At 33.7% G+C, this 13196-nt stretch overlaps 1 protein-coding gene across 10 annotated transcripts in view; it reads right to left on the reverse strand.

Moving 5' to 3' along the window:
- Positions 1 to 13196, reverse strand: part of USP25 (ubiquitin specific peptidase 25) — a 143559-nt gene that overhangs the window by 71318 nt on the left and 59045 nt on the right. For 9 of the 10 annotated variants that reach the window (XR_013414951.1, XM_015133106.3, XM_015133105.3 and 6 more), the window contains exons 5-6: positions 11278 to 11440; positions 3044 to 3130 (exon numbers count right to left, since the gene is read on the reverse strand). Coding sequence is in view for 6 of the 10 variants with exons in the window: in XM_015133106.3 (XP_014988592.3) it covers positions 3044 to 3130; positions 11278 to 11440 (250 nt within the window). In the remaining 4 variants the exon portion in view is untranslated. Of the gene's footprint in view, positions 1 to 3043; positions 3131 to 7296; positions 7316 to 11277; positions 11441 to 13196 lie in introns of those variants that run through there. The other variant, XM_077995889.1, reaches the window with a different exon arrangement.

Below are 13196 nucleotides of genomic sequence, written 5' to 3' on the forward strand. Positions count from 1 at the left end.
GATTTGTTCTTTGTCCCTTGGTATATTCAGAGGTGAACTACTTCATTTCCAACTATCTGGGAATTTTCTGTATATCCTTCTGTTGTTGATTTCTACCTTGATTTCTACCATTTTCGTCAGAAAAGGTATTCTGTATGATCTGAATTCTTTAAAATGTACTGAGACTTATAAATCCAGTTCCTGTCACTTCTTCATGACTAATGGCAGAAATCTCAGTATGCCTTTTTTATTTGTAAAATTCAAAATTCCTTCAAGTATTTGGTCCAGGAATACAGTATGGTACTCAACTAAACCCATTTCCTTCTGATGACATTCGCTTTAAGTAGTGAAAAGTGAGAAATTTATTTATTTTGAAATATTTGTCCTAAATCAAGGCTTTAAATAATATAACCTTCCAATTAATAAGGCTTTAGCTATTTATATGATGATTTCCACTAAATACTATACATGTGCATCTTTGTTTCCTCAACATTTAATATTTTTGCCATCAGTTTGAAACATTTTAAGCCAAATGTATATCTGTGTGAGGGGAGGCGGGATGATTACATCAAGGATCTATTATTGTATTTCCAGAGACCTCAAAATTCTCCTAGACACTGAAATTACAAACAGTTCAAATAAATATGAGTGTCTAAAATTAGTTTCAATTTCTACAAGCAATTGCCAAGTCTACTTAACATACAAACTAATTTCAAATACTGTATTTCTTTTAAATCTCACCCAATATGTATGTAATATTTGTGGCAAATTCTGCCAGTAAAAAAATCCTGTTTAAAAGTGTATACAAATGGCATTTCTGTGATGTGATCAAAGTAATCCCAAATGTATTCTGCAATTTAACACAAAGTGTTCAAATTGAATGTAGCTGTAGACACATCACCAGTTGGAGGTAAATTCATTATTAAATAAGTGACAAGTTACACTGATACCTTTTTTAAAAACTGCTGTCACCATCTCAAATGAATATAGGACCATTCAGTGGCTGATAACTACCTATAAATCCCACATTTGCTTCAAAGATGTCAAGGTATAGTGTGAACTGCTGTCACTCTACTAAATTAAAGGAGAGTCACTTTTGTGGAATAATCTTATACAAAATTGCATATTCTACATAATTGTCTCAGAATGGAAGTGAGAAATTATTTTATTTCCTTAAGCTAAAGGGACACCTGGAGCGGCTAACCCATTGCAAGAAACAAACTTGTCTAGAAAGGTGCTGAAGATTGGAATTACACATTTCTCTAGTATTCACAACTCCTTCTGATATATAAGCATAAATATAACAACTGTTTTTAAAATAGGAATACAAACTAACATGGCCTTATTCAACTCTGTGAAGAACAAAAGAAAATAAAGCTCTGTAAAACATTAAAATCCAGGACCATAAATGGTCAAGACACATATACATACATAAATACGTAACTGGAAATGATAATTCTAAACAGTTTCACACAAATTATACATAGACTTTGAGATATGAGAAGAGAGAAGAACTGTGATGTTAACAAATTGCAATAATAGAGGCAATAGTTCAAAAAGTTCCATGTAAAAACCGTAACGATTGAAAGGGTTTTCCTTAATTTTTCTGGAGACACACGAGTTTGTCGAGCAATCGTGACTCCCTTTTGAAAATGGGTTGTTTATCAGCCTGACACTCTACAGCACAGAGATTATAACCTGAAAAGCTGGTTATAAATCAAGTTCTCATCCCACTAGCATGCATTATAAATGTTTTACGTGTTTACAGAAAAAGTGGTTTTAAAAATTAAACGCTAAAAGGAAAACATAATTTAATAATTCATCACTCCTACTAACAATAGGTCACAAAAAGTTCAGCAGTACACTGAAACCTAAAACTAACTCCCCTGTCTTGGCAACGAGTCCACTTTAGGACTACAGATTGTTTATGACAAGATCAACTACTAAAGTCCTACACGCAACTATATCATCTCTGTAAGTAATTTTTTCCATTAGGTATAAATTCTGTGTGCAAACTGGTTCTTTTTAAAATAAGTCTTATTTTATTTATTTATTTTTTTGAGACGGAGTCTGGCTTTGTCGCCCAGGCTGGAGTGCAGTGGCGTGATCTCAGCTCACTGTAAGCTCCGTCTCCCGGGCTCACGCCATTCTCCTGCCTCAGCCTCCCAAGTAGCTGGGACTACAGGCGCCCGTCACCACGCCTGGCTAATTTTTTGTACTTTTAGTAGAGATGGGGTCACCGTGTTAGCCAGGATGATCTCGATCTCCTGACCTCGTGATCCGCTCCTCCTCGGCCTCCCAAACTGCTGGGATTACATGCGTGAGCCACCGCGCCTGGCCCTAAATAAGTCTTATTTTTAAAAAACTTTGTTTTATTGTTTAACTGACAATAGCTGACACCTAGTTCTTACTATGTACCAAGCACTTGTAAGCCCCTTACATGTTTTACCTCATTTAATGCTCACAGCAACTCTATGAAATAATTACTATTATTATTTATGCTTTACAGATAGGAAATGGAACAGAGAGAAACCAAGTAACTAGCTCTAGGTCCATAGCTAGAACCCAAGCAATCTGGCCTTGGTATGTGTGCTCTTTGTTCACTTTATACTACCTATCTACCATAGTCACTTCCAAAATGAAAGATACACATTTGTACTGCAAAGACATGAATGCAAAACTCATTTTTTAAAGGGCTCCACAAGACAATCAACCGAAAAGAAATTTCTATTTCCACAAAATTTTTCAGGAGACAATTGAGGAAAGACCTTAAATTGTAAACTATAGCCTATAAAGTTTACTGAAATGTGATAGTCCCCCCCAAAAAATTACTAAAGTGACACCAAAAATTGGCATATTACTGTGACAGGTAAAGAAAAAAAGTCATATTTATAATATATTAACAAAGGATAAGAAGTTGCTGTGGTAACTGAGATTAATGAATTGACACTCAAATTGACAGTTTCCGATTTGATGAGCCAAGTAAATGCCCAAAAATCAATCACATATAAGAGAACATATAGACTATATATACTGTTAAAAAAAAAAATCTTTTACATTTTACCTTTTGGTTTCGGGGTAAATCTTGAGCATTTGATGGAGGCTTGTAATTCAGAACTAATCTTCTAAATTCCAAAAGATTAAATAATGACTGAAAAAGAATAACAATTGAAGATAACCTGAGAGAAAATTCCATTAGCAGAATGTAAAAAGAACTAGTTTAGAGATTTATTTTTGACAGTGTACTACTTATACTCAGAATCATTGCAACTGGCACAAGGAGGCCACATTTCTGAGAAAAAGTCAAATTTCTTATATTTGACTTACTATTCTTGATACTTGATGGTGCACAAGATTATATTTGGACAACTTTTTGAAAATACTACTCGTTATTAATAGCTCTCTTTATACGCACTTAAGCAGTTTCCTCAAAAGAAAGAGTATGCAAATGTCAAGTCCAAAATTTTTTAGATGTGCTATGTTTACCATGAATTATCTAGATGTATCATTAATTCTAGAAAAATGTAGTACAAATAAATTTATTCACCAGATCCTAGGTGATAGAGACACAAAGAAATTACATATTATCTCAATGCTCAAGGAAATACACAATTTAGAAAGGAGACAGATGTATAATAGAAATGTCGTGACTTCAAGATGCAGTGATAATAATTACACAAGAATATAATGGAGCATATGATGGATGCTCATAGAAAGGCTTCCTGGAGTATCTTTTTTAAACTGTAGTTTGCAACCATTTACTGTCATCATGCTGAACATTTGTTTAAAATGTGATAAAATACAATGGAAAAAATCACAATGTATCATACTCAGTAAATTCATCAGAGTATTTTCTTGCAAAACTTTCATTGTAGATATTTTACAAACTTGTGTATGTGTAAAATGTTTATAATATACAGTATATTCCTTTCTTGGGTCACAGTTTAAAAAGTTTGAAAATTACTACACAGGAAGTGATAATGTATTAAACCTTAGAAAACGTGAGTCAGTCAACTCAACAGAAGATAAAGGTGGCACCACAAATCAATGAGAAAATAAGCTTTTAATCAACAGTTGGGTACTGAGAAAACTACATATAAAGAAATAGAGCCAGATTACATAGATCAATTAACAGCCTAAATATGAAAGGTAAAACCATAAAGCTGGTAACAGAAATTGTAAAAAAATATTTTATCTTGTGATCTAGAAAGATAAAACAATATAAGCACATAAAATAAATCATTTATTCATTCATTTAACAAATATTTATGGAACATCTACTATATGACAGACACTAAGAAGGTAGTCTCTGCCATTGTAGGGATTACAGTCTTGTGACTGCTGATTAAAACAATAACAGTAGAAGTAACAAACCAGAAGGGATATGAATACATGAACAGTTGGCCAAGATCAGAACCTTGGGGAGAAAGCACCATTTAAAAGTCACATGAAAAAAAAAAAATGTTGAGAAAGAGAAAGGTATACTAAGGGAAATCACAGAAGAAAAAGGAGTGGAGAAAACAAAGGCTTTCAAACATACTTGTGGATCTGAATAAATTGTGGAGCTTTAAAAAATAACAATGTCAGGGGACTCTCAATAAAGATACAAAGTTCCACAAAAGATTCTGCTGTACATCAAAAAATAGCTGGCACATTTCAAGGAGGACAAGATTAGCAATATCATGAAAAGTTGCCACATTCTTCCAATAAACTAAGGACAGGGAAATAACCTTTGGATTTGGCAACTGGAAAGTCATGTTTTCAGTTGAGTGATAGAGGAAGAACAGAGGCATTAAATAATTGGAAAACGGGGTATAGAGTAGCACCCTCTTATCCAAAAGGGATACATTCCAAAACCTCCTCTCAATACCTGAAACCGCAGATATTACTGAACCCCATATATACTATGATTTTTTTCCTTGCATACCTATGATAGTTTAATTTATAAATTGGGCACAGTATGAGATTAACAACAACAATAATAAAATAGATCAACTGTAAAAAACATACTGCAACAAAAGTTGTATGAATGTGGTCTCCCTCTCCTTCTCTCTCTCAGTACTGTAATATTTTCAGCCACAATTAACAGCAGGTAACTGAAACAGCAGAAAGTGAAACCAAAGATAAGGGGAGTACTTTAAGTAGGGGAGACAAACCACGGACTATTCTTTTGAGGAATTTAAAGAGGAAAGAGAATGCTGGCAGGTTAGAAGAATCTCAATCCCACTTCTATTCTCTGAGCTCCCACTATAGATAGAGTATTTTCCTTGTTCCTGGACACTTAGAACTTCCTTTGGTGTGGGTGGTGAAGAATTATTTCAGCTTCTGTTGACTGAAATGCTTTTCTTCATTTTAAAAGACTTCTGCTAGGTATAAAATTCAAGATGGCCAGTTATTTATTTCCAGCACTTTAAAGACATTATTTCTGCTGATGTGTGACATGATGTTTAAAGGTATCAAAGTCAACTATTAGTCTTGTTTTTGCTCCTTTATATGTGTATCTTTCTCCTCCTTGCAACTTTTAGAATTTCTGTCTATAGTTATTTTTTTGTTTTATGATGATGTACTCTGGTGCAGTATTCTTTATGTTTATACTATTTGATTCATATTGCTTCCTGAATCTATGACTTGATCTTTCTCAAGTTTGGAATATTGTGAATCATCTCTTCAAATATGCTTTTGCCCTATTTCCTTTTACTCTCCTTCTGGAACTACAAATACACTGTTAGTACTACTCACCATATCCAAAGTAACTCTTTGATGCTCCCATCTTTATGTCATAGCTTTAGTCTGAAAAATACTCTCCAGATTAATTTACCAGTTGGCTAATTATCCCTTCAGTTGTGTCTAGTAACGCTGCTAAATTTATTCACTGACTTCTTAGTTTCATTTATATTTTTCCATTCTGAAATTTCCATTTTGTTCTTTATAGTTTTTAGTTTTCTTCAGACTCTCAACCTTGCTTTTAATTCCTTGAATATATTAATTATTATTATGGCAGACACATATTCCGATTTTCCTGTGCTGTTTTCTAATGTCCATTTTTTTTGTATCAGTTTTCACACACATCTTATTTTCTGGTATGACTGACCTGAGTACTAGACATTGTGTATGAAAAATGAAGGAAAGGTTCCCAGATAATACTATCTTCTAAGAGAGAATTTACGTTTGCTCTGGCAGGCAGGTAGACTAGAGTCACTTCCAGTCTCAGGTCGCCTTAATCCAATACATTCTGAGATAATTCAGAAACTAGGAAGCCTGTCTTAACTTTCAGTTATCAGTTAATGCCACATTCTAACCATTTAGAAATTCAACTCAAAGTCTAAGATGTTTTACTAGGGCTCAAACTTTGTGCAAAAATTTTCTTAGTTCCTCAGCCACTCAGCAGTCAGTTCTGGAGATGCCTAAAAGACAAAATCCATCAAAAATAACAAGCTCATTCTCTGACTATCTTTCTTTACTCAAAATTCCTCACTGCTTTAGGACCCCAGGATGCCCTCAACAAGTTGGTTTTATTTCTGTTTTTGAATCCAGCAAAATATCACGAGGCAGATGGTCTAAAACAACTTCATCTGCCACTACCCAGTGAAACTCATCACCATCGATCATCACAACAAATCATAAAAATTAAGTTTTTCAAGTCCCAAATACCCTATATCCTTCACCAAAGTCATATGAGTACTGTCCAATGTATTCCTTCAAAAGAGGTAGGAAAGGGTAACTTTTACTGCCTAAAGAGTGTTTTTGATTAATGCACCTGAAAATCAGCATCCTTTCATTCAGTCCAAAGCTAATATGTGAATTTTGAAAAGCACTTTCGAAAATGAAGTTTGGTTAGCCTCCTGCTAATAACAAAGACCTAATGGAGGATAAGAGTCGAAATACTTTGTGAAAAAGAAAAACAGTGATGACAAGAGTGCAGAGGAAACGAAACACAAACTGCCTACAATGGAGAGTACTGAGAAGGATGATAAATTCTCCTTGGAGGATTAAAAAAAAAAAATTAGAAAGGTATCACGTAAGTTTCATGGTGAGGCAGGGACTGAAAAACAGATGGCATCGTTGAAACTAAACGTCTATGTACAGAACAATTAAATCCCCATGTCCTTTCCAGACCCAGCACATTCAGACAATTGCCTCCTCTCTGTGGGGGTACAGGAAATTTAGTCAATTGAGATCCTCAATGACTCAGGTTCAGAAAAAACTGTATGTCGCGGTAGAAAGGAGAGATAAGATTCAGAGCTATGAATAGCAAGATTAAGTAAAAAACATGTAAACTGATACCCACATCAACCAATCCCATTTCTCTAAACTTACTTTTAAAAAGCGAGTCATCATGCTTAAACCAAAAACAATCAGAATCCACTCCAAATCTGAAATAGAGAAATGTTCTGTGGGACAGAACTCCAAAAACAAACAAACAAAAATGAAGCTAACATGTGTGGTCATACAGAATATATTACTAAGGCCATAACAAAGATGTTGAAGCATTTAGAAAATATTAAAGTATATAGAAAATAGGGGGGAAAAGGCAGCAATTGACAACACCAGGATAACAAAGTACTATAGACAGGAGGGTCTAGTGAATCACTGTAATACTTATAAAGTTATAAAAAATGTAAATACTGACTACCTACTATTTTTAATTTGTATTATAACTATGTTGAGAGATGAAACAAAGGGCAATTCTAGGCAGGTGAACCGAAAGAGCGAACCCCTATCTCAGTGGGAAGGCATGCCATTTAGAAAAATGAAGATAGAGAAGAAATGGACTAGATATAGCTGTCTTTCAAGGGGCAGGACTAGGAAGCACACAGGTTTAAGCATTTTAGTGCCATATGATTTTTTCTTTGATGAAAATTAAAGAGATAAAAGCAAGGAGTATGAATGCGCATTTTAAATTATATCCCGTTTTGACAATATGCATCATTTAAAAAAATATCCTCACTTAATATTTTAGATACTCCATACATGCTCCCTTTTGGTTCATTCATCCATTCATGTAATAATTACTAGATGGACTATTCCAATATGCCAGACACTGTATTATATATACTAATATAGAGTAACCTAAATGCGCTCTCTGCCCACAGGGTGGGCGTATTTTAGTAAAATTTATAAAATACAGGGTGCCCTGTATTTTAGTCAGCCTGCGGTTACATGATTTATGAGCAAGGTAACCACATACTTTACCATCATACACAGCAGGGCTTTAGGACTAAGTGACAGGTGCCAACAGATCTACAAGAGGAGTAAAATGGACTACGACAAGCAAACTGAGAAGTATAAGCACCTTACTTCTCGGCATCACAGAAGCATCCACATGGAAAGGTGCTAAGGGGCTAAGGGTCATCATGAGCACCCACAGCACTTCAACAAGATGTCCCGGAGCTACAGAGGAGAACGTACACCTCCAAATAGCTAACTCATTCACCGACACCCTAGTGGGGAAAGCTGCAATCCGTACTTTCTACATAAAAGTACCAAGTGAACAGGACAAAAATAATCCTGACTAGCTGAGGGGTCGATGTCCAACCTAAAGACAGGCTAATGTTGCCAGCAACCAAAAGATTATTTAAGCCATTACCTGTATAATCTTCTCTTTGTTTGCATTCCCTTTCTTACATTCTGTTTCCCCTTTCTACCAAAATATCGGTCTCAGTATCTAAAATAATAAGTACGCAAAGCTATCTATACCTGTTGTAGCCTACCCCAGCTATATACTTTGAAGTTAAAGGGTGATATTACTAGTAAACTTCCATAACTGGTCAATATATTTACAAGAAAAAGAATTAGAATTCCCAGTTGTTTCATATTAGTCCGACCAACTAAGTAAATTCCATCCCTGAGAAAATTCTGTAACCAAAACTTTACAGTACATTTACATGTGTAATTCAATTCAAATTCACAATTTGAATAAGTTCCAACTCACTCACTCTGGAAAACAACAAAACCTCCAACACTAAGGTAGATTTTTGGCCCAATTTTTCATTCATAAGTAAAAAGTCCATTTATGATGGTCAAGTAGTATATCTCAGTTTATATTTTAGAGTTAAGCAATAATGGTAGAAAATTTTTAGGAAGACTCTACTAAAGATAAAAATTAAAAGCTACTTAAAATAGTTTAATAGACTTTAAAATTACCACAAAAAATAAAACTTCAGGTCATCTCTAGCCAAATTTTTCTGCCCCGCCCCCCCTAACATTTTCTACAGTTCCATGCTTAATGTTTTCTACTCCCTGAAAAGTCATTATCTTATTAGGCCATTATAACCTGAATTTTTAAGCTTATAGGTTACTTCTCCTAGATGTTTAGATTTCACCCAAAGAAAAATAAATAAATCAAGCCCTCTTATACTTGCCTATGTTAGGGATTAAGCAGCCACTAAACTTAGATAAAATTTTAAAACTAGTATAATTACCAGTTTTTAAATAAGCTAGGCATTTTTTTAAAAGATAATTTTTTGCTGGCCCATTCCCTCCTTCTCAAAAAAAAAAAAAAAAAAACTAAGCTAAAAAGAAAAGCTAAGATTAGCAAACTTAGGGTAGAAATAGATTGTGACTGTAACAAGATTAAACTGAGCTGCTGAAAGAAGTTTATTCTACTAAAACAAAAGGTCATTATCCCTATATCAGCATTTACCATTTCAAACAGAACTTCTGTACAAATACAGGATGGAGAAATAAAAAGCAACTATTCTAACAATATTATTTACAAATACTTTATTTCTTCTTACACTTTTCTAAGAAAAGCTTCTCATCAATGACCCTCATGTATCTGTCACAATCGTGCTGAGACAGCATCTACCTGACCAAATACAGGCAGCAAAACATGTTCATGAACACTCAGTTCACAGCCTTACAACTACACTTAATATTTTAAAACTATGTCTGAATTATAACATGTACAAACCTTCTTAATAAATAGTGCAAGTAAAGTGAGATGGCCTATTAAGACGATCTAAGAAACTCTAAGGTATCAACATTTTAGATATTATTTTTGGCACGTAAGTGAACAAATAATGTATAATCAAGGCTAGAAGCAAAGATACTGCTATAGATTTATGTTAACCCAGGTATTGCTTAGCATCCTAATGTCCTGGAAAAACCAACAGCATAGTATATTACTTATTAGGATGCACCACAGCATATTAAAAAGTGAGGCAAATCCAGAAAAACAAAGGAAATCAAATTATGCGGTATTACGCACCAGAAGCAAAAAGGGAGAAAAATGTGAAAACTATAGCACTGAAGTATATAAAAAAAGTTAAAATTACAGGTTAGCAAAAACAGTTAACTTGTAGAAAATGAACCAAATAACCTGTTAGTTGCCTTAATACCATATGAAAGTTTAAGCTGTCATACACGCAGGTTTGGAAAGTTACAAAATGAAGACATATTTTGAACTTAAAAAATAGCATGCATGTACAGTGACGTAAAAAGCATTCATCAGGAACATGAAATAATAAGCTATAATTCAACTGCCTTACCAAAAAAACCACAAAATATTAGTTAACTATCCTAAGGAGTAATAAAAATTAAGGACATATTATTCATAAATTGTTTCAAAGTTTTACAATATGATGGAAAACATTATCAATGTCAACTGAGAATGATAAAGAATTCTGATAACAGTCATTAACACGTAAAGGAAACTGTTCTAAATTGAGAAGACAATGGATATCTACACATACATATGTCTCTTATTTTAGAATAAGCAGATCAAAAAACATATCATTAAGGGATTTCTTAGTAAAAAAAGACAATGTGTTATTCTTAATTTATCAATATTTATTCATCACATCATTTCATATGCAAACTGAGAATTATTTGCAAATCTATACCAACCTCAAATAAAATGCCTCTTCTTATTAAAAATATTAAGTGTCTATAATTCTATAAACAACATTGTCTAGTATATACAAATAAATCTGATCTGACCCACAAAAAGCCAGCTCTGGTTTCAAACTTGGTTACAATGCCTCCATAAATTTGCAGGGAAATATATACAAAATTATTTCCATCCCAACAATTCTTAAAGGCAGAAAGGAAGGATAAATTGATTCCAAATAAGTGAAAGGTATAAGTAGTGATCTACTGTTAAAAAACACATACTATAAATGAAAAAGAAAGAGGGATGGGAGGATACGGCAATCCCCAAGCTAGTTTATTAGACTAAAGAGTATATTAAAAACTTCTCTGTACTTATCTTTAAAGTACACAACTTAAACACAACCAATTCACTTTCCATAGCTATCATACACATCAAATAAGAACTGAATAAAGAAAGATCCTTACCTGAATAACAGCACTAAACCAACAAGTATTGCCAACATTCTTTAGCCCAACGGGAGCTTTGTCCTGTCTTTTTCTATCATAAGGGTTTCGAGAATCCCTCCAAACTTCTGTAGGTGTCCTCTTCAAACATGCTTTATTCTCTGCTATGCTGGCTTCAAGAACTCTTAAGCAATGGTGGGAAAAAATGCAGCATTATATAATGGTATATCCCAGCCATACCACACATTTTAAAAGTACTTTCATTACATAAGATTTGAATAATGTATTTGAAGAAATAATATTTAATACTAACTTTACTCAAAGAGAGGTTTAGCAGTGTCAATGCTAATACATAGAGAAGTGTAGCCTTCCTTCCTAAGAAAAATGAAATTTCAAACATAAAATGGTCGTGTTATATAACAGTACAGTAAATCACATTTCAACAAGTCAGATGTTTAGTACCAGGAATATATAGCACCTAGATGGATTTTCTGAGAAATAACGATTAAAGCATGTATCTACAATGTAACATAATGACTTCTTATAACAATTACTCTGAATCAAGAAAACATTAAAAACTGAACAAGTTGCCCTTTTACCACTGACCACTTAGTTTTTCTACAAAAAAAAGTTAACTGAGTTAAACTTTATGATTCCTTTCAATTCTTGAGATCTATGTCCCTATGACAGCCAAGTAATGGAAAAGAAAACCTATAGTTCACTGCCTTGCCCAAAAGTTTGCCTTTGGGAAAAACTAATGAAATATTAGAATACATATTAGAATAACAAAAGATAGTTAACCTTTCCAAAATAAACTCACCTACGAATATCTTAAGCACATCTAAACCTGCGAAAGTAATGCTACTTGGCTTAATGATGTTTCTTGCTCCTGAGCACGCAACAACGCAACTATAATCGTAACTGGAAAACCCTGGTTCCCACATAGGATCTAACCAAGCATTCTGCCTGCTCAAGAAATGTGTTACTTGCTACTTGGCTTCAGCCAAAAAAAAAAAGAAGAAAAAAAGAAACTTGTTACTTATTATTCTAAATCACCATAAACATCATTCAGGTATCTGAACCACTTTGTGTTAATTACCAGAACCTTAATTTTTTGGTTTATCAAGAAAATCTCATTCATTCTACACCATTTTTATCCTAAAGATTTTATCCTATCAGATTAATGTCAAAATAATATTATTTTATCCTTAACATCAATACTTACCACCAGACATTAGATACAATGAAATCTAAAATATCACTAAAATATCCCATGTGAATACAAAAGTCAGTCTTTGGGAATCAATAAAATACACATTTTTGAAAAACTGGTAACAACATGATATGTTAAAACGTAAACTCATGTAGTTAAAAGTAAACAGGTCACACTTCTGTCACACTTAAGAGTGACCCAACTGGGCAGCACTACTCTCTGCCCAAAAATCAACTCCCACAGGCAACGCCAGACTCGGCTTTTTTCACTAAAAGACACCAGAAGTTCTTGAAAGACATTTACTTAGATGAACTGGGGCAGAGGAAAACCAAGGAACATCTAGAACATTCTACGGTTACCAGGAAACAAGGTTTCAAGAATATAAGGGAGAGATAAAAAGAGAGTCAACTTGACTCTCCTACTGGAGACCTAGGAGGTCCTGAAGACCTTCTAACAGTTATTGCAGTTCGGCAGAATGATAATAACCAGAACAAATTGAATTTGTACAAGACTAGTTTATGCTCAAAAAGGAAAGGTTAATGTACAGTATATAAAATGTAACTGTAATACAAAAGACTGTGGTATATAGAGGGCATATTTAACTTTTTATTGACTTTTATAAATGGCAGTATTCTCATTTGGAAATTTTGCTCCTTTTGTAATATATATGTATATTTAGACATTTAGATACAGCCAACTTAATTTTATCTTGGTAGTCAGAGATAAA

The sequence above is a fragment of the Macaca mulatta genome, chromosome 3 (assembly GCF_049350105.2).
Source record: "Macaca mulatta isolate MMU2019108-1 chromosome 3, T2T-MMU8v2.0, whole genome shotgun sequence".
NCBI classification, from domain to species: Eukaryota; Metazoa; Chordata; class Mammalia; order Primates; family Cercopithecidae; genus Macaca; species Macaca mulatta.